The sequence below is a fragment of the Ranitomeya variabilis genome, chromosome 4 (assembly GCF_051348905.1).
Source record: "Ranitomeya variabilis isolate aRanVar5 chromosome 4, aRanVar5.hap1, whole genome shotgun sequence".
Taxonomy (NCBI): domain Eukaryota; kingdom Metazoa; phylum Chordata; class Amphibia; order Anura; family Dendrobatidae; genus Ranitomeya; species Ranitomeya variabilis.
Window position 1 is genome coordinate 765900854 of NC_135235.1, and position 14434 is coordinate 765915287.

A 14434-nucleotide genomic window follows, 5' to 3' on the forward strand; every position below is an offset into this window, starting at 1 on the left:
GTCATCAGAATCTCTCACCTCTCCAGTAAGCCGGAAAAGGATCTCTAGGGTGAGGTGTAATATCCTCTCCGCCATCTTGTCTCTGTCCATATCCATCTGTGATGGGTAAATCAGGAAATGTTCTTTTGTAGAAGATCTTCACTGAGAGGATCCGATATTGTAGAGACCTGAATGAGAAGATGAGCCGATGTAACATCAGAGGAATCCTGTGTAATAATACAATTACTGGAGATAATAAGGGAAACATATGAGGAGATTTATTATTTTACAGTATTTAGTTTCCTTCTTTACATCTACTAATAAATCCTATATATTTAGGCCACAGACAACAAGCAGTTTCTCCCTCGGAGTCGGCAGCTGAATACGTTCCTCATAGACTCATCTTCCATAACGCTAATTCTCGTCTCATTTACCGACCCTGGAATCGGCATTAGCAATACTGCAGGAGATATTCATTACACGCGACATGAGAAATAACTACTTCATGGTGAGGACGACATCTTCATCTTCTACCACGGCTCTAGAGACATATGTGGCCAGAGTCGGTCACTGACTCCATCACCACCGGCCGTCTATATGAAGGTTTCCCGTCTTCCCCGCACTGGAATCTTCTATCACGTTAGATCTCAGCTCTGATTCACACACAGAAGTTTGAGGCTTTTAGAAAAGATTTTTTGTTTCCACAATCAACGCAGACAGAAATGATCTGATCCCAAAGTCTCCATGTACAGTGATTTATGGGGTTTATTTCTGGCCTTAGACTTTCCTATATTACAGGAAAAAACAGCAGAAAAAAACAGATATTGAAATGTTTCTAAAGAAAATTAGCTCCAACATTTCTTGTAATTTCCCGACATCTTCCCTTCGACCATCAACCACATTCGGATCCTTCAGACGGAACCTGAAAATCTACCTCTTCAGGAAAGCCTACAGCCTGCACTGATCCCGCTGCCTCCTCACCACTACCGGAGCTTGTATGCTTATGTATTGCCGGCTTCTATTATGTATTTTACCGAATGTTTATACTGATTATACTGTGTGTGGGGGTATGGCGGTACTGTGAGAACATTATACTGTGTGTGGGGGTATGGCGGTACTATGAGAACATTATACTGTGTGTGGGGGTATGGCGGTACTATGAGAACATTATACTGTGTGGGGGTATGGAGGTACTATGAGAACATTATACTGTGTGTGGGGGTATGGTGGTACTATGAGATTATACTGTGTGGGGGTATGGCGGTACTATGAGAACATTATACTGTGTGTGGGGGTATGGCGGTACTGTGAGAACATTATACTGTGTGGGGGTATGGCGGTACTATGAGAACATTATACTGTATGTGGGGGTATGGCGGTACTATGAGAACATTATACTGTATGTGGGGGTATGGCGGTACTGTAGGAACATTATACTGTGTGTGGTGGTATGGCGGTACTATGAGAACATTATACTGTATGTGGGGGTATGGCGGTACTGTGAGAACATTATACTGTGTGTGGGGGTATGGCGGTACTATGAGAACATTATACTGTGTGTGGGGGTATGGCGGTACTATGAGAACATTATACTGTGTGGGGGTATGGAGGTACTATGAGAACATTATACTGTGTGTGGGGGTATGGTGGTACTATGAGATTATACTGTGTGGGGGTATGGCGGTACTATGAGAACATTATACTGTGTGTGGGGGTATGGCGGTACTGTGAGAACATTATACTGTGTGGGGGTATGGCGGTACTATGAGAACATTATACTGTATGTGGGGGTATGGCGGTACTATGAGAACATTATACTGTATGTGGGGGTATGGCGGTACTGTAGGAACATTATACTGTGTGTGGTGGTATGGCGGTACTATGAGAACATTATACTGTGTGTGGGGGTATGGCGGTACTATGAGAACATTATACTGTGTGGGGGTATGGCGGTACTATGAGAACATTATACTGTGTGTGGGGGTATGGCGGTACTGTAGGAACATTTTACTGTGTGTGGGGGTATGGCGGTACTATGAGAACATTATACTGTGTGTGGGGGTATGGCGGTACTGTAGGAACATTATACTGTGTGTGGGGGTATGGCGGTAGTGTGAAAATCCCTTTTTTACGAGAGATGCCAGTACTGTGGGAACATTATACTGTGTGAGCGCCATCATATATATTACATAAGGGGTGTAAAAAGGAGAGTCATAAAAAAGCCTCCTCAGGGCTGTGCTGCATTTGTACAGACTGCTATCTGCCGCCCAGACGGGACCATGTGACACCAATGGGAAGAGGGAGGGTTTCCGGAGGGAAGAGTCTAGAGGGTGCACCTGGTCAGGAGACCTTGATGGCGCAGTTACTGATATTATAAAGGCCGGAGCCCCAAAGGCAGAACAGATTTGGCGCCAACAAAGGAAAGGGGTGCGGGGAAGAATCTGAGGTACCAGCTCCTGGTAAAGTGCCCGAGGCAGCTGGGTGTGGGGCAGAACCTGCTTACAGGGCATAATGGGGGCATTACACTGTGTGGGGCCAAGAAAGGGGCCCTGTACTAGGAGAACACTCCGCTCCTCACTTCCTGTCCTCCATAGTTGGCTCGTATGTATCTATTACAGGAAACAGAACAACAACGTTATGGTTCTTATAAAGAGTCTCCTCCGTGCAGAAGGGGTTAATGTCCCCGGCTGCGCTCAGTACTGGGGAATCTCCACATACCTCCACCTGCAGAGCCGCACTCCACAGATATGGCTGCTCTGTGCGCACAGGACCTGTGATGAGGTCACAGGGGGAGGAGTCAGGGCTCACGTGATCAGGGGCCTCAGGGAATGAGATCGGTTGTGGCTAAATCCCAGTCTGCTGTAGGCACTGGTGTAGCTAGAGCTTTTGCCGCCCGGGGCTGTTTCCGAGTTTGGCGCCCCCCCCCCCCATTGCCGTCACGCACCGCCCCCTCAGCACTGTTTACCTATGAAATCCGGTGCCTGCGCTGTGTATCGCTGTTTGGTGCAGGCGCAGAGACCTCTGGCCGTCTGACGTCACAGCCAGGCTTGCAGACTGCGCCTGTGCGGCCACCCACCTTGGTAATCCCAGCCCCGCAGTGTGTTATGCATTATGCAGAGTGCGGGGCTGGGATTCACAAGCAGGGCGGCCGCACAGGCGCAGTGTCCAGCAATCTGCCCCCAGTGTGTCTCCAGCAATCTGCCCCCAGTGTGTCTCCAGCAATCTGCCCCCAGTGTGTCTCCAGCAATCTGCCCCCAGTGTGTCTCCAGCAATCTGCCCCCAGTGTGTCTCCAGCAATCTGCCCCCAGTGTGTCTCCAGCATATTGCCCCCAGTGTGTCTCCAGCATATTGCCCCCAGTGTGTCTCCAGCATATTGCCCCCAGTCTGTCTCCAGCATATTGCCCCCAGTCTGTCTGAGTCAGACTTAAAGAAAAAAAAAGTAAAATCCTCACCTCTCCCGTTCCCAGCACAGGACCCGTGCACTCAGCGTCACTCCGGCTTTGCAACGCTCAGGACAGAGAGGCAGTGATGACGTCATCGCACCCTCTGCCCTGAGACGTCGCAGAGTCAAAGGGCGCCGAAGACGCTGCAGCCGCCTGAAGATTTAAAGGGCCCGCGTCTCTCTTTTTTTTTTTTTTTCTTCCTCCTCCTCCTCTCTGGGTCGGAGCCGACCCCGGCATTGTGCCGCCCCCTTCCTACGCCACTGGCTGTAGGCCCAGGTCCTTCTGTGCACTGGGATTCCGCTTTCTCATGCACAGTCGGCTATTTCCTGGTTGCAGAGGGACCAGGTCCTTTAGTGACTTGGATTTCGCCTGCTCTATATAAGAATGCTAAATCCCAGCAGATAGAAGGACCCTTATTGTATATTGATAGATATGAATCCTGTCATGTGATTTTTTGCAGTAATATTGAGCCGCAGACTAGATCTGACATCTGATTACACATTTATTTATATGTGACAATTATACACATGAATTTTCCCCGTAATCCCAGTGTGTACAATATTCTGCGCCAATCTCATCCTCGTCCCGTTTTATTTACTGGTGATCATTTTTGTAGATCACACAACCACAGATTTTTTCCATGCATGCACCTAGGAGTGTTTAACCCTCGGGCGATTTTCCTTTTTTTTTTTTCCTTCCCATAACTTATTTTTCCATCCACATCGATGTTGGGATTTTTTTGTTATTTTGGCGGGACGTTCTTATTGATACCATTTTGGCGCGGATACCATGTTTTCATCACCTCTTATTTCATTTTATTGCAATGTTGCGGCGACCAAAAAAAGTCATTATGGCGTTTCTAGTTTTTTCTCGTTATGCCGTTTACTGATCAGATTATTTTACATTTTGATTGGTCAGACCTTTCTGAACACGTCAATTCCAAATTTGTGTATTTTTTTTAATTGAGCAAAAGCAATATTTTTTTCTTTTATTTCTATGATATATGACGTAACTGCATCATGCGTTGTGAAGGGGTTAATACTATAATTATTGGCCAAATGGACCAGGTCCTTCTGCCGACTTGGATTTAGCCTGCTCTCTGTGAGAAAGCTACATCCCCGTGGGATACAGGACCAGGTCCCTTGGAGGGGTTTAATACCAGACTTAGTAAACTAAAACAACCAAAAAACGATAACTAAAGTCTAGTATTTCGCAAAAAACCAAAAAGACTAACAGAGACCTAAAAGAATAAATTTTAATGTAATAATTAAAACAAAAATAGACCAAATCGTATGAAAACCAATAGTAGAGAGCCTGTAGGGTCTCTTGGTACCGGATGTATAAGCCCAATATATGTATAAGGAATGACTAGGGAAGATAGAGGTGCCTTTCCCTACATAAATTCCCTTCCTGGCAGCGGAGGTTGGCACCCTGGGATACGATATGGCGCCCCCGCTCAACGTAGACTGACCCTGAAGACCCTAACAGGTCTCCCTACCAAAAGCCACCACCAAAACACCACAAAACAAAAAGAAAAACAGTGTGATCATATACACTAACCAGTGCTGCTAATGCTGACTGTTGGTGCACAACAATAGCACGAATAGGCTTGTATTAACTAGGCTCTAGCGTATAGTGTGAGCTAGAGATGATATTTAATGGAGAGATTGAGTAACAATAATATGTTCAGGTGTTACACATAACTGATCTAATACTTGCTCAGGAAAAAAGCACCAGTACGCTTGTATTTTTACTTAGCTAAGGCGTATAGTGTGAGCTAAAGATGGTTGGTGCTAGAAAGATGAAATAACCACAATAATATGTTCAGATGTCGCACATAACTGGTCTCTTATATTAAGTGTCAACAATACACAGAAAAGGCAAATTGATCAGTTATAAGGTGTCAGCGGTATCCCAAATGAATTTACTCAAGTAGTAAGGAACACAGATCCCTCTAAAAAAACTTCGTTGCACACCATAGTGTCCTCTATAGAGGGGCACCCTCGCCAGAGGAAGTATCTGAGATGCTTGGTGGCATCAACACCAGAAACAAGAGAGCCCAACTAGTAGCGTATTTGCCAGGCAAAATGTTTCTAGCACCTAGGGGCATGAACGTCAGAGCTCTAATTCATCAATACAGATAGCATCTCTGCTAAAACAAAATTGTGCTCCGCATACTAGTATACATATAGCCGAGCAGTATTTAAGTTAGACTTGGTAGCCAACATAATATCAAAAAATGGCGTAACAAGCCGCCAGTGGAGCGCCCCCACACCGCCGCAGGGCCGAGGGGTACCCGGAGCCGGGCCTCTGGGATCTCAGTCCTTGGGTTGTCACGGTGGCTAGACCCGGTCCGTGGCCCTGTCTGTCAGTGGGGGACGTCCGGTGCAAATAAGTGATGTTATAGCGGTGGAGTTGTGGGGTGCAGGTCGCGGTAAATAACGAGGACACCAGGTTGCAGTCTCTTTACCTCTTTACTGGAGATCTCTGAGTCCTCAGTCCAGAATACGGTTCACCAGGCTGCGCAAGTCCGGCCGGTCCAATGGCACCTCCAGAGTTCTCTTCACAGGTGGAAATCAGTGCCTTCCTTCTTAGCGCTTTGTGTTGTAGTCCTCCCCTGCTGTGCTTACGGAAAGTACCCCACAACTGTTGTCTGTTTCTTAAGTTCCCTCACAACTCGATTAACTGGTCTTCTGCTAATCTTCCGTCCCTTCCTGATGTTACAGTAAGAACGGCACCCGTTTGTCAGGTAGGCCTGGAGTTCTTCCGGGACCCTAGAGACGCCCCTCTCCCGCAATTGCCCCCCAAGACTTCATAGGTGATATGTGGTAGACAGCCCGCCTGAGACTGACTGTCCTGCCGCTGTTTGGAGTATGGCTTAAAGCTGTATCTTATTCCACTCCCTCGGCGTTCCGGCCACCGGTAATGCGCCTCAGCAAGGTGCTGCCTCTTTCAACAAAACCCCTGCTGGTATTCTTCTGCTTGATCTCGTTTCTCACTCAGCACAATCTATCTCGCTTCTAGTCCTTTCTTGGGCACCGCCGCTATGCTGAGCAGGCACGGTCCCGTTACGTTCTTTCCAATGCCAAGCCTCTGCCAGGATCCCACCCCTGGCAGAGACCCTACTGTCTCTTCCTCCACAACACCCTCTCTCACTAGGTGTTGCTTCGTTCAATCCAGTCAGCGTTCTGTCTAACTTCCTGCCTGACCCCCAGTTTACCCACTATGGTGGGGAGTGGCCTAATGAATAGCACCCTTAGCTCCCCCCGGAGGCCCTGCTGTGAAACATATTGGTGTCTGTGATACCTGTTCAGAGGAACTCCTTCAGTGCCATCGAACGCACCATGGCTCCCCTTAGTGGCAGAGCCACAGTACTGCAACGACCAGGACTCTGGGGCGCTGCACCAGCATAGCAGCACGCGTGTATGGTTAGGATAGACAGATGTCTCTTTGAGATAAGTGTTTTCTATTCGCCACGACAGCACCCACTGAGAGAGGGGATCCGCCCCTAGGAACAGGAAACCTACAGAGAGATAAAAGGGGCGGTCCCCCCTCGCTCCTCAGATGGTTTCCTGTTCCTAGAAGGAAACCCACAGAGAAGATCTCTGTAGTTGTCTAAGAAGAGGAAAAACTCGCCTGGATGCCGCCTGTACGTCTCTGCTGAGCGGCACGGGCTCCAGAGCGAGTAAAAGCAGAGTCGGGGGTTCCTGATGGCTCCCTCCTCATCTGCGGCGGCCGAACAGTGGGGCCTGAGGAGATCAACGGTCTCCCTGCTGGGACATCGTTGTTAGAGGACGACCACGGCGGTGTGGAAATACCTGGTCGGTCCCGGTCTGGAGTGGTGTGGCGCTGAAACAGCGATGGCTCTCCCCAGTCCTTCAGGTATGATGTGCGGGGTTGCAGTGCCGGAAAATCTGCGGCAGACGCCGGCGCATGCGCAGTGCGTCCGGGATCCGGATGTAGTATGGCCGAACCCCGGAGGTCGGCATTGTATTTCCGGGGGAACCGCCATATTGGATTCCTCCTGGCGGTTTTCACAGGCTTCCTGAGGCAGTAATAAGGTAAAAAAAAAAAAAAAAAAGCGGTTGCAGCTGCGGGGGCTGGGTAATTGATAGCCTGCACTATAAATTCCGTTTACGGAGAGCAAATGCTGACACATCGGCGGAAAGTGGAGAGGTTGATTCAGACGTCTCTCACTTATCTGGTTCCTCAGATGAGGAGGACCATGTCTGTTTCCCAACTGATGGAGTAAATAATCTAGTTAAATCAGTAAGGAATACGATGGGGGTGTCTGAGGTAAAAGAACCCCAAACGGCCCAGGAGGTCATGTTCGCGGGTCTTTCTCAGCGAAAGGGCCACGTATTTCCAGTGAACCAGGCTATAAAGGACCTCGTTAAGAAAGAGTGGAGCAAAGGGCAGAAGGGATTTACACCAGTATCCTGTAAGAGACGTTACCCCTTTGATGACGAGGATTTAAATGCCTGGGCTAAAATACCGAAGGTTGATGCGGCCGTCGCATCCACTTCTCGCCGTACTTCTCTACCGGTGGAAGATGCAGGCTCCTTATCCGATCCCATGGATAGAAAATCGGACGCACTTTTAAAAAAATCGTGGGAAGCCTGTGTCACTGCATTCAGGCCGGCAATCTCAGCCACATGTACCAGTAGATCTATGCTGGTTTGGTTAGACCAGCTGGACCAGAATATCAAAAGTGGTGTATCTAGGGAGAAATTGCGTGCATCCATCCCCTTGATTAAGGGTGCTGCGGCATTTATATCCGATGCCTCCGTGGATTCTCTCCGCCTGGCGGCCAGGACAGCCAGCCTCTCCAATACTGCTCGCCGAGCTTTATGGTTAAAAAACTGGAAGGGAGATGCCCAGTCCAGATCCAAATTATGTGCCATGCCCTGTCAGGGTGAGTACCTCTTTGGAACTATTTTGGATGAAATACTCACTAAGGCGGGTGAACGTAAGAAGGGTTTTCCTAATCCCTTTGTTCCTGCTTACAGAAGGGCATTCAGGAAGCCAACATTTGGCAGAAAGGGAGGCTTTAAAGACCAATGGAGGAACAAAGACTTCAGGCAGAAAGGCAATTTGTTTAACAAACGTCCCTTCAGGCCAGCCGAAAAATTCCGGGAACCCTATTCCACCAGTGGGCGGTAGACTACTGGGATTTATCAATCAGTGGAGAGAAATAACTGTCAACCCATGGGCCATAAAATTAACCCCTTTCTGACATCTGACGTACTATCCCGTCGAGGTGGGGTGGGCCCGTATGACCACCGACGGGATAGTACGTCATACGCGATCGGCCGCGCTCACGGGGGGAGCGCGGCCGATCGCGGCCGGGTGTCAGCTGCATATCGCAGCTGACATCCGGCACTATGTGCCAGGAGCGGTCACGGACCGCCCCCGGCACATTAACCCCCGGCACACCGCGATCAAACATGATCGCGGTGTACCGGCGGTATAGGGAAGCATCGCGCAGGGAGGGGGCTCCCTGCGGGCTTCCCTGAGACCCCCGGAGCAACGCGATGTGATCGCGTTGCTCCGAGGGTCTCCTACCTCCCTCCTCGCCGCAGGTCCCGGATCCAAGATGGCCGCGGCATCCGGGTCCTGCAGGGAAGGAGGTGGCTTACCGAGTGCCTGCTCAGAGCAGGCGCTGGTAAGCCTGCAGCCCTGCACAGCAGATCGCAGATCTGACAGAGTGCTGTGCACACTGTCAGATCAACGATCTGTGATGTCCCCCCCTGGGACAAAGTAAAAAAGTTTAAAAAAAATTCTCCACGTGTGTAAAAAAAAAAAAAAAAAAAAAAATCCTAAATAAATAAAAAAAAATATTTATTATTCCCATAAATACATTTCTTTAGCTAAATAAAAAAAACAAAACAATAAAAGTACACATATTTAGTATCGCCGCGTCCGTAACGACCCAACCTATAAAACTGCTCCACTAGTTAACCCCTTCAGTAAACACCGTAAGAAAAAAAAAAAAAAACGAGGCAAAAAACAACGCTTTATTATCATACCGCCAAACAAAAAGTGGAATAACACGCGATCACAAAGACGGATATAAATAACCATGGTACCGCTGAAAACGTCATCTTGTCCCGCAAAAAACGAGCTGCCATACAGCATCATCAGCAAAAAAATAAAAAAGTTATAGTCCTGAGAATAAAGCGATACCAAAATAATTATTTTTTCTATAAAATAGTTTTTATCGTATAAAAGCGCCAAAACATAAAAAAAAGATATAAATGAGATATCGCTGTAATCGTACTGACCCGACGAATAAAACTGCTCTATCAATTTTACCAAACGCGGAACGGTATAAACGCCTCCCCCAAAAGAAATTCATGAATAGCTGGTTTTTGATCACTCTGCCTCACAAAAATCGGAATAAAAAGCGATCAAAAAATGTCACGTGTCCGAAAATGTTACCAATAAAAACGTCAACTCGTCCCACAAAAAACAAGATCTCACATGACTCTGTGGACTCAAATATGGAAAAATTATAGCTCTCAAAATGTGGTAATGCAAAAAATATTTTTTGCAATGAAAAGCGTCTTTCAGTGTGTGACGGCTGCCAATCATAAAAATCCGCTAAAAAACCCGCTATAAAAGTAAATCAAACCCCCCTTCATCACCCCCTTAGTTAGGGAAAAATAAAAAAAAATAAAAAATTTATTTATTTCCATTTTCCCATTAGGGCTAGAGTTAGGACTAGGGTTAGGGTTGGGGCTAGGGTTAGGGCTAGGGTTAGGGCTAGGGTTGGGGCTAGGGTTGGGGCTAGGGTTAGGGCTAGGGTTAGGGCTAGGGTTGGGGCTAGGGTTGGGGCTAGGGTTGGGGCTAGTGTTACGGCTAGTGTTAGGGCTAGGGTTATTGCTAGGGTTAGGGCTAGGGTTAGGGCTAGGGTTATTGCTAGGGTTGGGGCTAGGGTTGGGGCTACAGTTAGGGTTGGGGCTAAAGATAGGGTTAGGGTTTGGATTACATTTACGGTTGGGAATAGGGTTGGGTGTGTCTGGGTTAGAGGAGTGGTTAGGGTTACTGTTGGGATTAGGGTAAGGGGTGTGTTTGGATTAGGGTTTCAGTTATAATTGGGGGGTTTCCACTGTTTAGGCACATCAGGGGCTCTCCAAACGGGACATGGCATCCGATCTCAATTCCAGCCAATTCTGCGTTGAAAAAGGAAAACAGTGCTCCTTCCCTTCAGAGCTCTCCCGTGTGCCCAAACAGGGGTTTACCCCAACATATGGGGTATCAGCGTACTCAGGAGAAATTGGACCCCAAAAGTTGATGTCCAATTTGTCCTGCTACCCTTGGGAAAATACAAAACTGGGGGCCAAAAAATAAGTTTTGTGGGGAAAAAAAGATTTTTTAGTTTCACGGCTCTGTGTTGTAAACTGTAGTGAAACACTTGGAGGTTCAAAGTACTCACAGCACATCTAGATAAGTTCCTTGGGGGTCTAGTTTCCAATATGGGGTCACTTGTGGGGGGTTTGTACTGTTTGGGTACATCAGGGGCTCTGCAAATGCAACGTGACGCCTGCAGACCAATCCATTTAAGTCTGCATTCCAAATGGCGCTCCTTCCCTTCCGAGCTCTGTCATGCGCCCAAACAGTGGTTCCCCCCCACATATGGGGTATCAGCGTACTCAGGACTAATTGGACATCATCTTTTGGGGTCCAATTTATCCTGATACCCTTGTGAAAATACAAAACTGGGGGCTAAAAAAAAATTTTTTATTTTTACGGCTCTGCATTATAAACTTCTGTGAAGCACTTGTTGGGTCAAAGTGCTCAACACACATCTAGATAAGTTCCTTAAGGGGTCTACTTTCCAAAATGGTGTCACTTGTGGGGGGTTTCAATGTTTAGGCACATCAGGGGCTCTCCAAATGCAACATGGCGTCCCATCTCAATTCCAGTCAATTTTGCATTGAAAAGTCAAATGGCGCTCCTTTCCTTCCGAGCTCTGCCATGCGCCCAAACAGTGGTTTACCCCCACATATGGGGTATCAGCGTACTCAGGACAAATTGTACAACAAATTTTGGGGTCTATTTTCTCCTGTTACCCTTGGTAAAATAAAACAAATTGGAGCTGAAATAAATTTTGTGTGAAAAAAAGTTAAATGTTCATTTTTATTTAAACATTCCAAAAATTCCTGTGAAACACCTGAAGGGTTAATAAACTTCTTGAAAGTGGTTTTGAGTACCTTGAGGGGTGCAGTTTTTAGAATGGTGTCACACTTGGGTATTTTCTATCATATAGACCCCTCAAAATGACTTCAAATGAGATGTGGTCCCTAAAAAAAAATGGTGTTGTAAAAATGAGAAATTGCTGGTCAACTTTTAACCCTTATAACTCCGTCACAAAAAAAAATTTTGTTCCAAAATTGTGCTGATGTAAAGTAGACATGTGGGAAATGTTACTTATTAAGTATTTTGCGTGACATATGTCTGTGATTTAAGGGCATAAAAATTCAAAGTTGGAAAATTGCGAAATTTTCAAAATTTTCGCCAAATATTCATTTTTTTCACAAATAAACGCAAGTTATATCGAAGAAATTTTACCACTATCATGAAGTACAATATGTCACGAGAAAACAATGTCAGAATCGCCAAGATCCGTAGAAGCGTTCCAGAGTTATAACCTCATAAAGGGACAGTGGTCAGAATTGTAAAAATTGGCCCGGTCATTAACGTGCAAACCACCCTTGGGGGTGAAGGGGTTAATATCCTCAGGCCTCACCCTAGACTTCATCCGAAAACCTCCGGATTCCTTCCTGCTCACCTCCCTAAAATCCAGACTACAATAAGAAGCACTGGAAGTAGAAGTTAAGTCCCTTTTGGCCAAACGAGTCTTAATGGAGGTTCCGTCATCTCAAACAGGGAAGGGGTTCTACTCCCCCTTGTTTCTGATCACTAAACCAGACGGTTCCTTTAGAACTATATTTAATTTGAAAAAACTAAACACGTTCATAAGACCCACAACATTTAAAATGGAATCCATTCGATTAGCCATTAAAAATTTATTCCCTAACTGTTACATGGTAGTACTGGATCTTAAGGATGCTTATTACCATCTTCCTATACACCAGTCACACCAGCAGTTTCTTCGGGTAGCAGTTTTTATAGATGGTCAAGTTCGTCATCTACAATATAGGGCAATGTCCTTTGGTCTATCTATGGCTCCTAGGGTCTTTACTAAGTTACTTTTGGAAGTAATGTCCTTTCTACGATTAAAGGACACACTGGTCATCCCGTATCTTGATGACCTACTAATTGTGGGAAAAAATTCCTTACAGTGTGAGCAAAGGTTAGAGGAGGTGGCGTTCTCTTTACAAACGCTTGGATGGATTGTTAACTGGGAAAAATCCAGGCTCCAACCCGTCACTTGTCAAAGGTTCTTAGGACTCCTTCTGGATTCAGTAGACCAAAAATGTTGGTTGCCTGATGATAAGAAGTTTTCCATTATTGGCAAAGTGGGCTTAGCAATCAAAAAACGTAGTATGTCACTGAGAAATGCCATGTCATTATTAGGTTCACTGTCATCATGTATCCCTGCGGTTAAATGGGCACAGTTCCATACCAGGCAGCTCCAGAAATTCATATTACAGGAGGACATTAAAAATAGGGGACATTTAGATCGAACAGTTTTTCTAACATCAGAGGTAGTACACTCCCTTACATGGTGGTTAGATTGGGAAAATCTATCACAAGGGGTACCGTGGGTCATCACCCCTTCTACCATAGTAACCACGGATGCTAGTCCGGAAGGTTGGGGGGCACATTTTGGGGATCAGGTGGTTCAGGGCCTTTGGTCCAGATCAGAATTGGCTAATTCCTCTAATGTAAAAGAATTAAAAGCCATATATTATTCCCTGCTCCACTTTCTTCCCCAGCTATGAGGCTCTCACACAAGGGTCCTCTCAGACAACACCTCGGCAGTAGCCTATTTGAATCATCAAGGAGGTACACGGTCAGAAAATCTTATGGAAATTTCATCAGACATCATGACGTTAGCCGAAAGTCATCTGTTGTCCTTATCAGCGGTGCACATCAGGGGCATAGACAACGTTCGTGCCGATTTCCTCAGTCGCCGTACCCTTCATCAGGGGGAGTGGATGCTCAGCAGAAAGATTTTCAGATTGATAACAGACCGATGGGGCATGCCTCAAATAGACCTATTCGCAACAAGGTCCAACCGTCAGGTCGAAACATTTGCTTCCCTTTGCAGACTGGACAACCCCGACATATTCGATGCCCTTCAGGTACCATGGACATTCGACCTGGCCTATGCATTCCCTCCATGGAATCTATTACCTATAGTAATAAGAAAAATAAGGGAGGAGGGGGCAAGAGTTCTGTTGGTAGCCCCATTCTGGCCCAAAAGACCATGGTTCTCCTGGCTCAGGGCGATGTCAACTACAGACCCTTGGATTCTGCCTCAGACCAAGGACCTGTGGTCTCAGGGACCGTTTCTCCATCCTCGGGTAAAAGGCATGAATCTGACGGTATGGAATTTGAGAGGCACTTACTAACTCTAAGGGGTTTTTCCAGTGGGCTTATAGATACTCTTATGAAGAGTAGAAAGCCTTCCACTACCCAAATCTATGTCAGAATTTGGAGAAAATTCCTTCAATTTCATACAACACAACTTTCTGCTAAAGTACCTATATTTTCAATATTGGAGTTCCTGCAAAAAGGACTTGAATTGGGGCTTTCTGTAAATACTCTAAGAGTCCAGGTCTCAGCTCTGGGAGCCCTCTTTAGTTATGATGTGGCGGGAGATAAATGGATTTCTCGTTTTATAGCAGCATGTGAGCGGTCAAAACCTATTCATATACCACAGGTGCCTCAGTGGGATCTAACTCTGGTCCTAGATGCCTTAACACAGAGCCCGTTTGAGCCTCTGCATGCAGCCTCTTTAAAAAACCTCTCGTTAAAAACAATATTGTTGGTAGCGTTAGTATCCGCTAGAAGAGTGAGTGATCTCCATGCCTTGTCAA

The 14434-nt window shown here is 46.5% G+C and overlaps 2 protein-coding genes and 1 pseudogene across 4 annotated transcripts in view; 1 reads left to right on the plus strand and 2 right to left on the minus strand.

Annotated features, from left to right (window-relative positions):
- The window catches only part of LOC143768290 (uncharacterized), a 457435-nt pseudogene that overhangs the window by 100138 nt on the left and 342863 nt on the right, over positions 1-14434 (minus strand). The gene's annotated exons all lie outside the window — the stretch shown is intronic.
- LOC143766864 (uncharacterized) overlaps positions 1-14434 on the minus strand; it is a 69334-nt gene that overhangs the window by 28734 nt on the left and 26166 nt on the right. Inside the window, exons 1-2 of one of the 2 annotated variants that reach the window (XM_077254856.1) lie at positions 2698-2885; positions 19-167 (exon numbers count right to left, since the gene is read on the minus strand). In XM_077254856.1, the coding sequence (XP_077110971.1) occupies positions 19-96 (78 nt within the window). In that variant the 5' untranslated portion in view covers positions 97-167; positions 2698-2885. Of the gene's footprint in view, positions 1-18; positions 168-2697; positions 2886-14434 lie in introns of those variants that run through there. The other variant, XM_077254854.1, reaches the window with a different exon arrangement.
- The window catches only part of LOC143767123 (uncharacterized), a 117479-nt gene continuing 110748 nt past the window's right edge, over positions 7704-14434 (plus strand). Inside the window, exon 1 of the mRNA XM_077255146.1 lies at positions 7704-7953. Coding sequence (XP_077111261.1) covers positions 7704-7953 — 250 coding nt within the window. The remainder of the gene's footprint in view (positions 7954-14434) is intronic.